General features: G+C 43.0%; 1 protein-coding gene across 1 annotated transcript in view; it reads left to right on the top strand.

Annotated features, from left to right (window-relative positions):
- The first annotated feature begins 14309 nt into the window (after positions 1-14309).
- The window catches only part of FGF12 (fibroblast growth factor 12), a 551642-nt gene continuing 547052 nt past the window's right edge, over positions 14310-18899 (top strand). Inside the window, exons 1-2 of the mRNA XM_084801113.1 lie at positions 14310-14464; positions 14641-14783. Coding sequence (XP_084657239.1) covers positions 14771-14783 — 13 coding nt within the window. The 5' untranslated portion in view covers positions 14310-14464; positions 14641-14770. The remainder of the gene's footprint in view (positions 14465-14640; positions 14784-18899) is intronic.

The following is an 18899-nucleotide window of genomic DNA, read 5'->3' on the forward strand; positions in this document are numbered from 1 at the left end:
TCAACTTGACGCAAGCTCGGGTATTCTGGGAAGAGAAAATTTCAACTGAGGAAAAAAAATCATCCATCAGATTGTCCTATAGGCAAATCTGTGGGGCATTTTCTTGAATGATGATTGATGTGATAAGGCCAAGCTACTGTTGATAGTGGCATCCCTGGGTATGTGCTCCTGGGTGATGTAGGAAAGCAGGCTGAGCAAATCAAAGGGGAGCAAGCCAGGAAGCAGCAGCCCTCTGGAGGGCTCTACTTCAGATTTTGCCTCTGGGGTCCTGCCTTTAGTTCCTGGCCTGACTTTCCTTCATGATGGACTACAAACTGTAAGGTGAAATAAACCATTTCCTCTTCAAGTTGCTTTGGGTCGTGGCGTTTTCCACAGCAGTAGTGACAACAGGCAAGGGACTAAATATGACAGAGCAAGCATACAAAAATAGTCAATACTGAGCCAAAGAGAAGCAAGTCAAGGGGGGGGGGTGGTCATCAGTAATAAATTGCCTCAGAAGGCCCCTCCATAGAGGCAGCTCTTCTGCTCTGGTTATCACAGTGATCCTACGTGGTCAACTCCATTGGGACAGAAATTAGGATTGGCCCTTTAGATATGGTAAACTCCAGGCTCAAGTTGATTTGCAGGAGGACTAAAGTTGCATCCTCAATCTACCCTTCGCATCCTTTCCTTCTCCTCATCTTTCTACTGTAGAATCACTGCACTATTTACTGTACCTCCGATGTCCCCACACACTCTCCATTGAGCCTTTGCTGCTGGAGTCTTAGTCAGCAAGGCATTCCCTTCTTGGGAAAGACCTCTCCATCCCCCATCATTTCCTGGTCCCTTTTGATTCTCTTGTTCTCTTTTCCCCCTCAACCCCACGCCCCAGTGGAGGTTGGAGGATGCCTCATCTGACTATATTTGTCCTTGAAGCATATTCAAAGGTGGAGTTTTACACTATGTAATGGATTAGTTTGACTTCTAAGCCCACAGTCCACTTGCTGTGTATTTTGCCCAAATAACACATCTTCTCAGCTCCTTAGAGACACTATTATGGAGGGTTAATAAGGTAGTGTATGCAAAACAACAATCACATTAGATCAAAATTAGGATATTTTGTTTATTTAATTTAGCATATGGAATTTATAACATCGTGACCACAAGTGAAAGCTAGTTTGTACACCTTGCATCTAAGAAAAAAATGGTTTCTTAAAACATCACCCTGCCCCGCCTTTGTCAAATCAATTCTCTGAGGCCGCACAGGAGTAAACCCTTCTGTTCTCTTGACAGTTCTTTTTACTATTTTAATCACCATAGTGATAAAATGGTGACATTTTAACTTAATTCCACAAATAATGTCTGATTAGAGTTGTTCAAGTTAATTTCACAGGTGGATTGACCTCTTCTGAATCCTGATGTTCTGCCACCGCCTCCCCGACGCCCGGCTCATTTTCTTTGAGCTTATCAGAAATCAGAATTTAGTGATTGTCCATTCAAGACCAGAATAATAATTGTTCTTCACATTTTAAAACAATTTAGAAACATGCATAAATAAACAAAGGCCGAGTGTAAGGAAGGTACTATCCCTCCGGGCACTTCCCCATGCCCATTTCTGCAGCCTCCGTCTCCCTCTGGACTTAGCAGACATTAGTCTTCTTTTGGCCCAGTTACCCAGAGCAGATAATGCTGAATGTAATCACAGCAAATGATTTGGTTTGTGCATCGATATGGAAATGGGTTTCCGAGTGCACAGTAATGCATCCTTCCAGAATGCACCACCCTTTTCAGTGAGCTTCCCAAATGCAGTTCTGTTCAGTTGAGAAAACCCCGCGGCCTCCATTAGAAAGGTGGAGTGCCTCTTCTCCATCAAGGAGGGGGATTCTTTATAGATAGCTGCTACAGTCAGCTATGGACGCTAGCTAACATTTCTCTAAAGGAGGAAACCACTGTGGTTTATGGGATGGAGAGAGAAAAATTTGAGGTAGATGCTGTCTAGTTTTATGCCAACTTGAAACAAGCTGGACTCATCCAGGAGGAGGAATCCTCCCGACTGAGAAATTGCCTCTATGAACAAATGGATAAAAGTAGAAATGATCATCCCAAGTGACATAACCCAGACCCAGAAAGACATGCATGGTATATACTCACTCACAAGTGAATATGAGACCAACATAGATGTCCTCTGAGAGACTCTACCCAATGGGATCTGGACAGATGCTAGGACTCACTGCTGGACTCCAGGTGGAGCACTGAGTGTGGTATGGAAAAAGGAGGAATGGAAGGATCCAGAGGATTCAGGAGCCCCACAAGGAGACCATCAGGGCTGACAGATCTGGACCCAAGGGGGCCTGCATAAACTGTTGCACCAACCAAGGATGATTCATACAGTAAACCTAGACCCCCTGTTCAGATATCGACACTGTGGTGGGAAGAGCAGGGACTGTCTCTGACATGAACCCTTTGATCACTTCCCCTTGATGGGGAGGCCCAGCAGAGGAAGGGGAAGCAGGCTGTCCAGATGAGTCCTGATAGGCTGTGTCATGTGGTGGGGGAGGAGCTCCCCTTCTGTCAGAGGTCTAGGGGAGGGGAACAGGGTGGAAGAGGGTGGGAACGGGAAGATACAAGTGAGAGAAGTAACAAATGGGATGTAATCTGAATAAATTATATCAAATTAAAAAGATATGATCCAAAATAAAGAAGAAACAAAACAAACAAAGCCAAACAAAACAAAAAAGATTATGTTATAGGCAAACCTGTAGAGCAGTTTCTTAATCAGTAATTAATGAGGGAAGGCCCAGGCCATTGGTAGATAGTGTCAGCCCTGGGAAGGGGGTCCTGGGTTTTATAAGGGGGCAGGTTAAGTGGGCCTTGAGGAGTAAGCCAGCAAGCAGCATCTGCCCATGGCCTCTGCATCAGCGTCAGCCTCTAGATTCTTGCCTTGCTTGAGTCGCCTTCAGCGATGAGCTGCAGTTATATGGAAGTGTAAGGGAAACAAACCTATTTCTCTCCAACTTGTTTTTGGTCATGACATCTCATCATGGCAACAGGAACCCTAACGAGGACAAGGTGTTTTAGGTTCCACTTAAAAGGAAAGTGATTAACCAGATAAAACAAGAAGGAAATGGGTAATCTGAACGTTCGGCTATCTCCGTGGCTCAGACCGTGAAAATGAGAACTAACACATTATCATTTATGGATTTCTTTACCTAAATGGTTCTTTTCCCTCTGTCCTCACTTGGGTAATGGTTCAGCTTCCAGACGGTTCTGGAGACAAGGCAGGCACTCCTTGTATATACTGTTGATGGTGGTAAGAAAGTGACCATTTCAGAAAGTCAGGATCCCAAGACCAGTGGGAAAAACAAGGGAGTGAAAAGGCTTGAGTCAAAACCCAAAAAAAATCCCTTAAAGATCCTTTCTTCAGCTTGAAGATCCAGAGAGAAAGAGTAAGAATGAACCCAGCGAGTAGGCAGCACCGAAGCTCCTTGGGCAGACCCAACAAAGAACTAGCCCTGCTGGTTGAGGTCCCTTCTCATCTGCCCCTAGCATGTTAGAAACGAATGAATCAGTTTTAAGGTGCAGTGTCAACTGGACCTTTGTTCATACAGGCACATCCCCACGGACTCATTAGGGAACCTAGGGTATGCTTATCCTGTGCCTACTTTGTGCTGGCACTATGCTATGCTGTTAAGAGTGAACACCCTACTTGTCCTAGTACAGAAATTGGGAAGTTTATAGATAACATGAATGCACCACACACAGGCTGGGAGTCTTGGAAATCCAAGGTCAGGATGCTGGTAGAGCTGGTGTCTAGTGAGGTCGCCTCCCCTGGACTGTGCTCAGCTGTCTTGATGCAATTTCACTTGAAAGAAGAAGCAACGAAGCTCCCTAGGGTCCCATTTATACTGGCACTAATCCTGTCCATAAAAGCTCTTCCCCGAAGGCTTACTCACTCCTCTTAGTCCCCACACGCAAGTATCACAACACTGACGGTTAGATATTAACACGAATTTTGGGGACCACAAGTATTCAACCTATAGAGAGGCAGATATATAAATACATGGTAGATAAGAATAAAAAGTCCTGAAAATAATATCAAGACTTAGAGAAGGTTTCTCAGGAAATGTCTTACTGGCGTTTAGAAAGGAAGGTAAGAGTCTTGAATCACCTGCCAGTTTGGGCCACTAGCATGACTTAGGAGGGGAAGATGAAAGATACACAAAGAAGAAAGCATGGCAGGGAAAAGCAGGCTTTGTGTTTCTTAGTTCAGAGATCGAGTGGTGTTAATGGGGCCTGGTGGAACATCCTATCTTCATTCGCTTTCTGTTCAGCTACACTGTGTTTCACCCATACATGATCCATGCAGCGATAAAGAGATAGCACAAGCTAACCATTACGCATACTGACTTTGGATTGATGCCCTTGCAAGCTCAGGTACAAAAGCCCTCACCTCCCTGAGCTACAAGCATCTCATGTAAAGGGAGGGTGTTAGCCCACAGGATAACTAGGGCCCTTCTTTTGGCTCTGACATTAGTACCAAAAGAAATTTGAGATTCCTGAATGGTCGTCCAGGAATGACACTGTGTGGACCAGTGTGGAGCCTTCCAGCGTAAGACATAGAAGGTGCCTAAAAGACTTTTGTCCAAGTCTCTTCCCCTTATGGAAGAAAAGGTAGGAGTAGAGACTGAGCCTCCCTGCTACCTTTAGTAATAGATGTTAATTGTTTATGGCTTATGAGCAGAAAAATGCTTGTTGTACAAATGAAAACCACATTCATCTGGTAGCTCTAAATGAAGTAAATTTTAGGTGGCCTAAAGAAGGCTGAGAACTATTTGCGTACGAATTCAGGGCCTGGAGATTGGACTATGAAAGAAACTTTTGTGCAGAACAGCAGTCTGGGTCGATTTGTAACTCCAACCTGGTCTTTGCTTCCTTAGCAGGTAGCACAACAGAAACTCAAGCCACAAAGCAAATGATGAGAGAGAGAGAGAGAGAGAGAGAGAGAGAGAGAGAGAGAGAGAGAGAGAGAGAGAGAGAGAGCACTAGAAATCCCTTTTTAGAAAACACCGTTTTTTAAAAAAAGATAGTAAATATTTTTTATTTGCTTTGTAAAGATAGTAAATATAAAAATCTAATTGTCTTTTTGCTTTTTGTCAATTGTAGAGTCGTGATGCAGTTGGTCATAAGCTTCCTTGAGAGTCCTTGAGAGTAATGACCTTGCATCAGGGCAGCTGTGAGGTCCCTCCCTTATGCTATTGTATGCTTCTGCGGTTGCTTAATTTCACTTGGCTGAAATTAATCACTAATCTTTTCCTCCCTTTTTAATAGTTGGGTTTTGTTTTTGTTTTGTTTTGTTGGCACCAGCAGCAACAAAGCTAATTGTTTCATTTCTACGTCTCACTCTGCCTGTGTAGCCACAGCCGCTATGTGACTTGGGGCTTGAGTACAAATGCACAGCAACGGTGGTAACAGATACTGCTTTATCATCACTCTCCCCACAAACAACACACGTGTGTGTGTGTGTGTGTGTGTGTGTGTGTGTGTGTGTGTGTGTGTGTGAGCCAGGCATCGTGGAGAGCGCATTATGGAGACGACTTGTTGCTGGCACCACACTTAGTAGTCACTGCTTCCCAGCACTTACCTAGGACTTCTGGTGACGTTTGCTAAGCGAAAGGAGTGGAGTTCAGAAACAACTTACCGGGATGCGAACAGCACAGTGTTCTGTGCAGGAACGCACACAAGCGCACACGTTGTTATGGCAGCGAGGGTGGCAGCTAGGCAGGACACTGGCGGAGTGAACTGCTAATCTTGCTTCTAAGTGCGCCCTGGGTCCCGCTGGTTCCTTGACTTGAGATGTGTTTTTGTCCCACCTTAAGGCATCAGTCATCACCTTTTTTTTTTCTAATAAGAACTTTCCCAGCTTTGAAGCTACAATTTAAGTGTTATTAATCCACAGACTGATAACACATTCTATCCGTGTAGTGGTGTTACGCACAGTATGTTATTAATATGTATTTATTCAGTAGGTGGATGACAGATACTGGTTATGTTTGTTAGCTTTTAGGGGCTGAATATCTATTATGTATAAAATCAAAATAATAAGCATATTTCTACCCTGAATTCTAAAGAGGAAGAAGTACAGGGTGAGGAGGAAATGGTTCTATTCAAATATCTATGTTCTTTAGAAGCCAGGTTTTTTTGGTAGGATTCTTCAGGCTAAATCCAGATATGTGCTTGTTCTGTTATTAACACTGGTAACCAAGAATTGGGTTATCCCTATACTGATTCCAAGTAAATTCAAGAGTTTTGCTTTGTATATTATTACTTTTTTCTGCTTAGTTTTCATTCCCACAGTAAAAGGGGACACTAAGCTAAGAAATACCATTTTTCCAGATCTTGTTTAGATTGATTATCTCGACCTATGTCGACTTGAGGCCTAAACATTAGTGAGATTGACAGCTCCCATTTCTAACGGGCGCTGTGCCAGGGTAACAGATGGGTCCGGAAACTGTCGGTTGATGGCTTGTGTATAATTCTCTCAGATTGTCAAGTGGACGGAGTCCTTAACAAGAAATGTCAGAAATGTTTGTCAGTGGCTTCCCAGATGCCTTTCCTCATGCATCATTACCCCGTTGCAGTGCTCTGCAAGTCTTGTCAGACCCTTACCAGTCCCCAGAGAAATCACCGCTCAGCTGTGTGGGCAGCTGAGGCATGCCCAGGTGACTTGCTTGCTCTCCTGTCCTGCCCAGCCTTCAATGCACTATCCTTCACTTAGAGCCTGAACCATTCCTGTGGAAACTACCATTTGTAATTTTCTTCTGAGGGGGAGAGTGTTCTTTCATTTTCACCCAAGGAAGAGAGTAGGAACCTTAAAAATAGCAAGTATTCAAAGTATGTTTCCTCTCTAAAGGTGATATGCACTGTCGCTGCAGAAGTCTGTCTCTCTCTCTCTCTCTCTCTCTCTCTCTCTCTCTCTCTCTCACACACACACACACACACACACACACACACACACACACACACTACACTGACCCATCATTTTGACCTGTAAAACTTTTTGTCATCTTTCTTATTCCTTCCTCTGCTGTAACTAGTTTCTTCTAGCCTCAGGCTTTCTATGAGGGCATTGGCTGCTTAAAATGGACACTTGCATTCAGGTGCAGAGATACGTGAGCCTAGGCGTTACTGCCTATGGTCTTTTCCTCAGCGTAAGCAGTGTGCACATTAGTTATCTGCCCTCCTGCCTCATGGCGCTCTTGCTGCCTCTGGCACGTCACTAAAGACCTAACTTATGCCATTAGGGTTAGCTGTTGATGCCTCCTATTTGCCAAGTAGATTGACTTTATTGCCATTAGAAAGCATTATCTCATTAAACTCATTAATATAATCATGAGATATTAAGTAAAACAATGTTATTGTTTGAATTTGAAATATTCCCTCATAGGCTCATGTGTTAAAGCATTGGTCCTTGGCTGGTGGTACTATTTTAGAGCATTCTGGAAACATTAGCAGGTAGAGTCTGGCTGGAGGAAGCAGGCCACTGGGAAGGGGTTCTTAGAGATATATTTTCACTGGCTTCTTCCAGTCTCCTTCTCCATGTTTTCTGTCTACCATGAAGGTGTGAGCTACTTTAGTACAAGCCCTTCCTGTCACGGTTGGTCTCCTGCCTAACGGGGCTGGGCAACCATGAGTTGTACCACCGGAAATAATGAGCCAAAATAAGTCATTCCCCAGTCAGATAATTTTCGGCAGGTATTCTGTAACACACTAACTAAGGTACTTCATAATACACTCTTTTGGAAGCTGGATATGTGGCAGTGAGCAAAACGGCCATGTTCTTGGCCTGAGGAAACTTACACGCTAGAGATGTATACACCTAACACTTTTGACGGAGATAATGAATACTTCTTCCATCTTATGTTGAGTACTCATTTACAGGGGGGAATATACTTCAGTAATAGATGGCCAACTGTTGTTTATAATATATTATAAAATATGAATAATAATATTACTTTATAATAAATTATAATAATAAATTTATAATAATAAATTATAAAAGATGAAAAGAAAATGATTGAGCACAAAACTCAAGCTACGAATCCTCTCCACTGAACTCAGCAGCACTTCCAGAAGAATAGGATAAGTATATATAATAAATGTATGTGGCTGGGAATTGATTTGACACTAGCAAGGCAGTTTAAATTAAATTATGAGGTAATGTATCACTGTTAATGAATTCCAATCATGTGTATTATTCTTGTGTATTCTAGCAAGAAACAAAGCTAGAGGCATTATAATCATAGCAACTCTGATGGCTCAGGGAGAAAAGATTGCAACTTCAAGACATGACTGGTCAACTTAGCCTAACATATGGGAGGCCCTGGGGTTAATCCTTAATATACACTAACTAACTAACTAACTAGCCAACCAACCAACTAACTAGTCAGCTAGATAACTAACTAACCAAATAAACAAATAAGAAGATAAATAAATAAAAGCTGTGCTGTAACAATGGTTATAAAAATGGACATCTTGGACATGGAGAATGTAAGAATGTCAGGTCATTCTGAGAACAGTGAACCTAGTACTGTCTAGTTTTGGGCATATGAAGTAGCTAAGGGGTAGGCTCCCTGTGCATTTCTGTGTTACAGATCTTGACATGTAAGTTCAACATAACTAGATCAAATAATCTCTGATGAACACTTTCAGGAAGCATTTCTTTCTTCAAATATGTTCCCATATTGTCGGCGCCGCACCGTCCAGCGGAAATAAGACACCAACAACCAGACTTCTTCTCGAGATCTTTACTCAGGATTAAGCTCAGTGGGAATGGCCCCGAAGAAAGGAAGGGCCAAGCTTAAGTACAACTCAAGGGCCAATCAGCTCATGCCAGGTGTCACCTCCTCATAGGTCCGCGTCAGAGCAGGACTGCGCGTCATCAGATCACCAGTTACCCTTGCACAGCCTTTTGCCATATAAGGACTTGTTTATCTTAGAGAACGTTCGCCGTCGGGATGGCGGAAGGCGGAAGCCTACGCCATGTTAAGGCGCGGCACCTCGCAGCTCTCCACACCATATTGTGATGAGAAGATCAGCCTCTATTACCAGAGTAGAGGTGGGGACATGAAGATGGATTTTCAACCTGTGTGAATTCATTGCCACATTACTGTAAAATAGCAAGTGAAATCAATTTGAATTATTTGTGCTGTAGACAGAGTCATATTTATTATGGTCTCCACCTTTTTCTGTGTCCCTTTCTTCACATATAATTCACATCCTGTGGGAACACATTTGCAAACAGTAACATCTCCTTATGTTCAAGGGTACTTTTGGTGCCTTATGTGGTCCCAGTATTTCCTGCCCCAAGCCTAGGCTCCCAAAGGTAGTACCTCACAAACTAGAACAGTGTGTCTCCTCCAAGCAACTCTCTTACCACCTTCAGTCTCTCGGCTTGCCAGGTCTTAGTTCTCCCATTTCACTGGTGACTGCCTGTTTTGCCTCTCACTGTATCATTTAGATGTCATTTCTGTTTCTGTTATCTTTAACAATTGCTATGCTTCTCTAGGGCAGAGGCTGTCCTTTATTCATACTTTATATGCTCCATGTCTCAGGTCATCCATCTTCAAGATAGTTACAATCAGAGTCATAACGTCATGGAGTTTTGTGAAAATAAAATTAATTAAAGCATTTGCAATCTGTGCTATGGTATGAGAGCACATAGCACACAGTAGGTTCTTAGAAGTAGCTCAGGATTGTCATCATTATTTGTAACCACGATGTCTTAGTCAATGTCATAACACAAAACACACAAGGACCTATGAACTAAATAGCATCAATTTACCCAGTGTGCTCCTATGGTCAAGACACTCTTTTGACCTCAGATTGATGGATCTTGATGGCCTCCAGCTTAGCCAACAGAATTTGAGCCCCATGTCCAGAAAGGAAACAAGACAGAGTCTTAATAGGGTGGCCCCTGATTCTAGACCCTCTTCTGGACTCCATGTTGTCTGCACAGTTATGTGGACCCCCACACTAAAGTGTACACACACAAGGACACACAGTAAATAAAAGTCATAAAGATGTAAAAAAAAAAAGAGAGAGAGAGAAAGGAAGTAAGAATAGGAACAGGAAAAGGATATAAACATAAAATTATGATGCCCAATATAAAATAAGAGAAGATAAAGAATACTCCTTGTTCTCAGTAGAGTATGTTTATATTGATAGAATCAGGGAGGCTGTAGATATGAGACAAAATTCCAGTGAGATTTTCAGAAAAATCTAAGATGCATCTGTATACATTATATATGTATGCAAGTATTTGAGGTGTTGCTATAATGTGGTGACACATTCTGGCAATGACTATGTAAGTAACACAAAGGCAAACGTAACATCTGAAGACTTGTTTACTGCTGTGACAACCATGTGTAGAAGTTAAGCTTGTAGAGGAAAGGAAAGCCCCTTCACGTGAGACCATAGACCTTGCATTATGTTTGATTTGTCTGCGTTTAACAGGGCATCTTGGTGTTTCAAACAGTGACTACAAGGAACGAGAGCTCATAAAGTGGGAGGCTGCTCTCGCCCTTGTTCACTATAGGTGGGGAGGTGTGCACATGTCATCCTGCAGAAGATGGATTGCCTCTGCCCTAACGGCAGGACCTTGGTTTTGTTCCACAGTGAAGCTCATAGCAAATAACCATTCCCAGTTGAGTTTCTTCACCTGTAAAATAATAAACTGTAAGCCTAGCACTACTGGGGGAAATGTGAATTCATCCAACAACTATAGAGATCAGTATCCAAGAGACTACAAAAATGCAATTCCCACAGGATCTGGGCAAACTACCCCTGAGTATACACCCACAAGACTATAATCCTAAGTACCATAGAACAGTGGTTCTCACCCTGTGGGTCATGACCTATTTGGGGTCAAATGATCCTTTCACAGGGATTGCTTAAGACCATGGAAAAACACTGGTTCTTACACGAGGATTCATAATACCAGTAACAATATTACAGTTGTGAAGTAGCAAAGGGAACATTTTGGGAGTTGAGGGTCACTACCACATGAGGAACCATATTATAGGTTTGCAGTATCAGGAAGGTTGAGGACATATGCACACCCATGTTTATTGTAGCTTTGTTCGCAACTGTCAAGTTATAGAATTAGCCTTGTCATCCATCAGCAGATGAATGGTTAAGAAAATGTGGCATATGACAGGGGTTCTGAATTTTTCTTTTTTTTTGGGCATACAAATCCTTTTGCTTCCCAACCTTTTATGTGAAACCATGTATATAAATATGATAGGCATACAAATCACACCTTTACTAGTAGCTATAAAGGGATTTGTTTAAGCCAGGCATGGTGGCACACACTTTTAATCCCAGCCCTTGGGAGGCAGAGGCAGGTGGATCGCTGTGAGTTCGAGGCCAACCTGGTCTACAAAGCAAGTTCTAGGACAACCAGGTCTGCACACAGAGAGACCCTGTCTTGAAAGACAAAACCACAACAAAAAGAAAACAAAAAAAGACATAAACACGGAAGAAGCTTGTTTGAAATTAATTCTTTGTACTCTACAAGAAGACAGACAGAGTCAATAACCTAGGTCCATGGGGTCCCTCTTACAGAGATGGAAACACCAACCGAAGAGCATGCGTGGACGGCACCTAGGCACCCTGTGCACATATATAACTGTCTTCATGGGGGAGGGGGGCTGTCTCTGATATGGATCTGTTGTCTGTTTTTAAATCACTTGACCCTACCTGGGCTGCCTTGTCTGGCCTCAGTGGAGGAGGATGCACTTAGTCCTGATGCAACTGGATGTGCGGGGGGTGGGTTGATATGGGGGAGGCTGGGGCTCCCCTTTTCTGAGGAGAAGGGGAGGGGGAAAGAAGGAGGAGGGTAGATGGGTGGGACCAGGAGAGGAGGAGCAGAGCTGCAATCAGGATGTAAAGTAAATAAATAAGTCTTTGATATGTATATAGTTTTATGTACATTTATTTAATGACAAAGAAACATTTTCTTACGGTGTTGGATATGCCTATTTTTTATGTGAAATAGTTAATCTTGGCTGCATATTTAATGCCAGAGGATGCAAAGCATCTTCACCAATTTTGGGGTCTGTCAGTATTTTGCGTTCCTAATAATCAATGCTGAGAAAGCTGCTCTATGCAAATTCCTATTGCAAAATGATGGAAGTATGCTCAGAAATTGTTAGAGATTTTTGTCTTTATCCCCAGGCAAAATTCATGCAATTATTTTCTTTAAGTGAAGCTCAAGTCATCAACACAAACATTAATTTTAAAACTCGAACATTCTAGGGCTAGGGCTATAGCTCAGTAGTAGAGCACTTGCCTCCCAGGCATGATGTTCTAGGTTCAATTCGAAGAGCTTAAAACAATAAATACAGTGCAAATCAAATAATACTGATCTGATGTTTGCACACTGAGGGGCGATGGCAGGGAAAACATTAAAAGTCTATGCTTACTATAATTAAAGCTCATATAGACCATACAAGAAGTGCAACTGAAAACACAGGCACCTCAAACCCAAACCCAAAACCCATGACGTTTTAGGTAGCGTCTGTCGGTGTTTTGCGGTGTCGGGTGGCACAGTCAAAGTGTTCATGGTGTATGCTTAGAAACAAGGCTGCATATTAGATAAAATAAGCCAGAGGCAAATTGACAAAGATTGTGGGTTCTTTTTCTTATATTTGGAATATAGATAAAAAAAAAAAAAAAAAAGACGTGAAAGTAGAACAGGAGAGGAAGAGACTGATGGGAGGGGAAGAAGGTCCAGAGAGAATGAGGAGTGCAAATGACTATCCAGTTAACCAGGATACACTAATAAGAAAGAATACACAGGGATGCTCTATGCACCTCTACATGTCTTTAAGGATAGATAGATCATAAGGTACCGTTATCTCTGTGTCACTTGCTTTTAGAGCACAATGCTACGCATTCATTGTACTTCCCTATACCCACGAAACGTTGGAACCAAATCTTCACCTGGGCACATATTCAGAATTTACAGATTAGCTGCCGCTCATTTGTGGTCTCTGCCATCCCATCCTCTAGTGTTGGCCACACCCCAGGAAGTCACTCATAGGAGGCCTCCACTGATGACAAGTCCGTGTCTTGTTGAGTCAGGAGATGATGAGAATTGGTCATCATAGTCCAAAGCCCTGGTAAACCTCAGGATCTCTTGAATCACGGAAAGACTAAATTATAACCAGCCCATGTTCCTTGTTGGGAGTGCATTTGGTTCCATTTCCGTGTCTTGGAAGTTGGGGTGGAAATCTCCTGCCGACAGAGCCTCATCTGACCTGGTGTGTCTGAGCAAGCCCTCTACTCTTCCTTTAGTTTTTCCAGTATCTGAGTTTTCTGCATTTGTGTCTATGCCCGAGAAAAAGATTGCTGTTTTGAGGAGGAAATATTTTCTTAGGGATAATTGGACAATTAAAAACTAGCAAATAACAATTTTCAAATTAAACATTTTATATATGAACAAAATACAGTGTGGGCTTGAGAATAGCACTCAGTAGAATTTCGTCCTTTTAAGCCTTCTCTACAGCCTGAAACAAGAAAAATGTTTGCCTTTCCCGCCCCCTCCCCCCCACACACACACAAAGGAGGAGGAGATCGTATTTCGAAATATGCAGTTATATCTCAAAGGTGCCTTCCCACCTTTGGGGGACTTTCCTTCTCGGTAGGTGTTGAAAGGAAGGTAAACACAGCCTCGGAACACCCCTGGCGGGAGGGGGGGGGGTGCTTTGTTTGAAGAACTTCAGAAACCTTGGAGCCTGCCAGGAACAGTGCTGGGGTGGAGGCCAAAGGGGACACCCAGTCTAGATGGTATAGAAAAGGGAGAATAATCATGTACCACAGCCCCGGGGCTCCTGCCACTCCATAGCAGAAGCAAAGCAAAGCGGCACAGGGATGGAGGGCGTTGTGGGAACTGTGTAGGGAAGAGAAAGGCAGGCAGGCACCGGGGAAGTTTACTGCAGCAGCGTAGAGAAGTCCACATCATGACCACTAAGCAGGATTCGTAAATCCCTCTGCCTAGGGGAAAGCAGCACGCCCAGCTCTGACACCCCAGGCTCATCGAGGGCTTCAGAAATCAGTCCTGGAAATTCGGATGGGATTGATGCACTGTTCCAGTCCAATCCATTTTCTAGTGTGCAGAGGAAAATCCGGTCCGGCGTTTATTTTTAGCAGCGCTTTTCCTGTGACCGAATGCTACTGCTTTCGGGCTAGGATACTGAGGAACGTATTGGGGAAAGAAGCCTAGGCGGGCGGGAGGGGGGGTGGAGATGAGCTGGGGGGGGGGGTGGAAACGGGAGGCGGTGAAAAAGGGAGGGGGACGCCCTGCGCATGCGTGCCAGCGCCCATGCAAATCTGCTGTACATCCAGAGCAAAGTGGGATGATCTGTCACTACACCTGCAGCACCACGCTCCGAGAACAGCTCCTGCTTCCAGCTTCCAGACTCAGGTAAAAAATAAATATATAAATAAAATAAAATACAATTCTGAGCGGGGCCTGTGCATGTTTTTCAGTATTAATATGCATCGCAACTGCTGCTGTTGCTGTTGCTGCTGCTGCTGCTGCTGCTAAGTGTCCTTTGGTGGCTGATCGCAGCTCAAGGTTTAAGAAATCCCATCTTTCAGGAAGCCTGAAGGCAAAGAAGGAAGTACGGACGAAATCATCAGATTGGCTTTCCAGATTTGGGGATCTGAAGCGGGCCCACATCTTCCTGCCAACTTACATTGAACTTCCCAGCGCTCTAAGGGGGCCGAAATGGAGAGCAAAGGTATGTGGCTGTCCCCATCGGGCATCGGGGCACTTCCCGCGGCATGTGCCTGTGGCCAGGGCAGCCCTCAGCGGCGAGGGGACTGCAGTGCTCCGGAGCGGGAGGAGCATCACACTAGGTCGATAGGAGGAGGAGATGCTTATGTCCATTGCAGCAGCGGGGATGTGGCAAGAAGGCCACTAACTCCCACAGCGTGGAAGCCAGTGTTTAATACTCTTATCAGTTGCGTAGTGAAGTGGGATGAGTTTTTTTTTTTTTTGAGTGGGGGTGGGGATGGATAAGACTCTGTCCCAAAATGGAGGGGGAGGAAAGATGTGTTGGTAAAGCGATTTCTTTCCTGTATAATGGATGGACTAGAGTGAATACATTTTGTTTGCTTTAGGATTGCTGACAGGCATTATTTATAGCCGATATCTAAGAATGAATTGCTAAAAAAAAATGTTTAAATTTCTTCACCCCACCCTACAAACATGGTGTTTCTGGGTGTGTATGACCACATCCGACTGCATTTTGAATGGATATCAGATGGAAAAATTGGATCTGTCTGAAATAGCGTGCACAGGAACTGACCTTTAAGAAGATGTGGATATCAAAGTACTGCTCGGCTCTTTGGGCGCGATGCGTTCACTAGTTTGGGGCATGCACATATTAAAATTCTCCTCATAAGCAAATCTGCAAAACGTATACCCACCAACTCCTCCATAAACTGTGGGGACCAACTTCTGGTTGGAATATCTAATGCATATAAACAAAGCAACCATTGAAATTGTAAGTTTGGATGTCTATTGGACTTAACCCCACCTGAACAGGTCTCTCTTCCCGTCCTTAAAATGCCCACGTACCCCGAATGGTGTGGCCAGATACCCAGTAGGAGTGTAGGATATATTTAATTTTGGTGAAATCAGAGAAATGATGTCAACTTTTATGAAACTATATTCATTACCCAGAACTGGAGAAGCTATATTTGAAGCAAGGTTTTATTTTTAACCAGAATGTCAGTCACTGTGGCAATGTACTTGGGCTTAGGGAGTGGTGTTGAGCTACCTATTTCTGGTTTGATTAATACAACTAGACTGTTGATGACAGCGGCTATCTGCTCAGTGCGGTTATACCGAGTGTTTAATTAGTAGGTTTATTGTTTTTGTACCTAGGTAAGCATTGGCACTGAAGACAGAACTGAAATGATGTGGGCAAGGATTAGCCGGCAGCTGTCAGATTGGGCAAGTTTTTCTTGAGACACATCGATGGGCATTTCCATGTCTGACAATGATGTACATACAGAGAAAAATCCACATGTCTTAATATACATGATGCATTACAGAATCCATTTTAAACAAAATATAATCTTTCTTAAGTCATAAATTAATATAGTATGCTAGTTAGTTAAACATTTCTTGGACATAAGGCTAACAACGGAGTATCATTTTACTATGAAAAACTATTTTTTCTGCTTAGATGACACTTGGTATTTGGCCATTAAATCTGGTTATTTGGCAGTAGTTCTTGGTAACATGTTGCCTCTCATTTATACAGCAATTATTGGTTCATCATAAAATGAGGATGTATCTCTCAGCAATATTTTGCATCTTCTTTTATTGCCTATAAAGAATGCTGCCTGCCTCTCAGAGTTCCAGGTGGCTTATAAGTCCTAATAATAACAGTAGAGTTCCAGCCATGTTGCCAGTCTGGGGAGTTCAGAAGGGAGACGGGATTTCAGAAATAGACCTGAGAGGAACTGGGCCAAAAGTTCTATGTTAAGTCAGACAAGAACGATACAGTGGAATACAGCTCTGATAAAAAGGCAGTGAAAACTCTCACTAGAAGCCAGTACTGTGGCCATTTTGCAGAGGGCTCATAATTGCTTGTAACAAAGGATTAAATGAAAGTCTTCATGGATTTTAATTCCTGGGCTTTACAAAGGTGAGCTACCTAATTTGCAATCACACGGACACTAAAACTTATGGTTTCTAAGTCAAGGCAAGTGGCATGCTTAAAAGTGCAGCCAACTTTAAAATTGTATTCTGGAGGAGGAAAGGAACACATTAGTGGGCATTCACATCTGTATTCCATTCTAATTGAAACATCTTTCATTTTTTTTAATGCCATGTAACTTCTTCCCCCAACAGATTCAAATATAGTTATAGAAAGATATGCTTAAGTATAAGTACAGATACTTATAATTTCATCTATAGGAATTAATTTTGAATAGAGTCAAAGAATCATCACGTGATTCAGTTGACTATGCAAGAGTTTTCAGTACCAGGAAACATTCTAATAGCCTCTATTTAGATGTGAATCCTATCAGCAACATCAGGCAACCTTCACATTCCCTTTACTGCTTGAAAAGCTGAGTAGCCAGCTCCAGGAGTACTCGTAGGTAAAATCCTTATTACTTTACGTCATTTCCTGCCGTCTGGCATAAAGAGGAAAATAGATCAATTCCGAGTCAATGTCAAGGACCTTTGTGTACCAGGGAGCTTCAGTTGTCTCAAAGACTCAGTCTGATGTGTTTACAGTAACTTTGACAGAAATTGTGCCTTGAAGGCCCCAAGGACTAGAGACTCTCAAATAATGTGGGGTGTTTAATACTTAAGCTTGTGGTCCAGAAACTTTTCTGCACTCTAGAACCATTTAGTATGCTTCATAAACATCCTCATGCCGGGTCATATCCAAAGCTATTAATTAGAAACTTGGGTAGGAACAAAGATGTGTGCATTTTTAAAAAAAATGCCTCAAGTGCAGTGTGTTTGAGCAGTCAGGTGCTGGATGGTAAGCTGTGGTTCTCACGTACGTTTAAAATTGCAGGGTGCTCATTTTTACCCCTGTCCTATTGAGCAGACTGATTTTCAGCAATACCTCAGGCAGTCTATATTCAGGGTGAAGTTTCAGGAGCAATGGTTTAAAGGTAGCTTGTGTTTCTCTTCTCTCTTCTCCCCTCTCCCGACTGTATCCCTTTTTTCCTTTGCTTAGATTCTTGACTTCATGGTTGTTAGCTGTGAAAACACCTGTAGTGTTTCTTTCTACGTAGAGGTGGTTAGGGGTTAACCCCTTGAGACTTGGGTTTAACTGATTCCAAGAAGGGATCACCTCATAGTTCTTAAAAACAAACAAACAAACAAACAAACAAACAAACAAAAACTACTCTCGTCTTAGTTACTTTTTTTCTATTGTTCTGCAGAGACACCAAGACTAAGCCAACTTACGAAAGAAAGCACTTGATTGGGGCCTTGCTAATGGTTTCAAAGGCTTAATCTGTGATCATCATGATGGGAAGCATGGTGGCAGGCATGTGTGGTGCTGGAGTTTACATCTGATCCACACACACAGGGAAGGAGATAGATAGAGAGGGGGGGGGGAGGGAGGTGCATAGACTCTTAAAACCTTGAAGCCCACCTCACCCACTGACACACCTCCTCCAAGGCCACATCCCCTAATCCTTCCCAGACAGTTCCACCAGCTGTAGACCAAGCATTCAAATATATAAATATATGGAGGCATTCTCACTCAAACCACCACATCCTCCAAATGATGCTACTAGCCAGCCAATAACCATCTATCTCAGACCTCCCCACTGTTGGTCTCTATTTCAGGAACATGAGCATCACCTCAGAGCTTTTTAACAATGCTTGCCAAATCTCGAGCTCTCTCCAGCTTTATTAAGTCACATGTGGATTCTGGGGAAAAAAAATTGCATGGTCATTTGTATAAATGTGAAAGGCTCCAGGACCACTTGTCTAAATTATAGGAAGCAGATTGTGACCAAAAGTGATCGTATGCAAGATACCTTAGTGGAAAACCTTGGGTAGACATCATTTACTCTGTGTGGAGGTTATGCATGTGTGGTTAGGTCCTAGACCCATGTTTACCTTGGGAAAAAAGTCTTTGCCTGGTGGTTTGAATCTCAAACAGACTCACTTTTAAGGATCCCCCTACCTCCCGTTCTTACTTTAGCCATTAGCTTGAGGCTCCCAATTATCTTTAAACATTTATTCTCTAAGTTCACTTTGAGCTTTTGTTAAGATGCCGCTGCTACCCTGTGGTGATGTGACGGCACTGGACTGCTTAAGCCAGCATGTTACTCAGCAGAGTGCTGGTGGCTTCCAGTGTTTTGCATCT

The sequence above is a fragment of the Acomys minous genome, assembly GCF_964271855.1.
Source record: "Acomys minous genome assembly, chromosome: 11".
NCBI lineage: Eukaryota > Metazoa > Chordata > Mammalia > Rodentia > Muridae > Acomys > Acomys minous.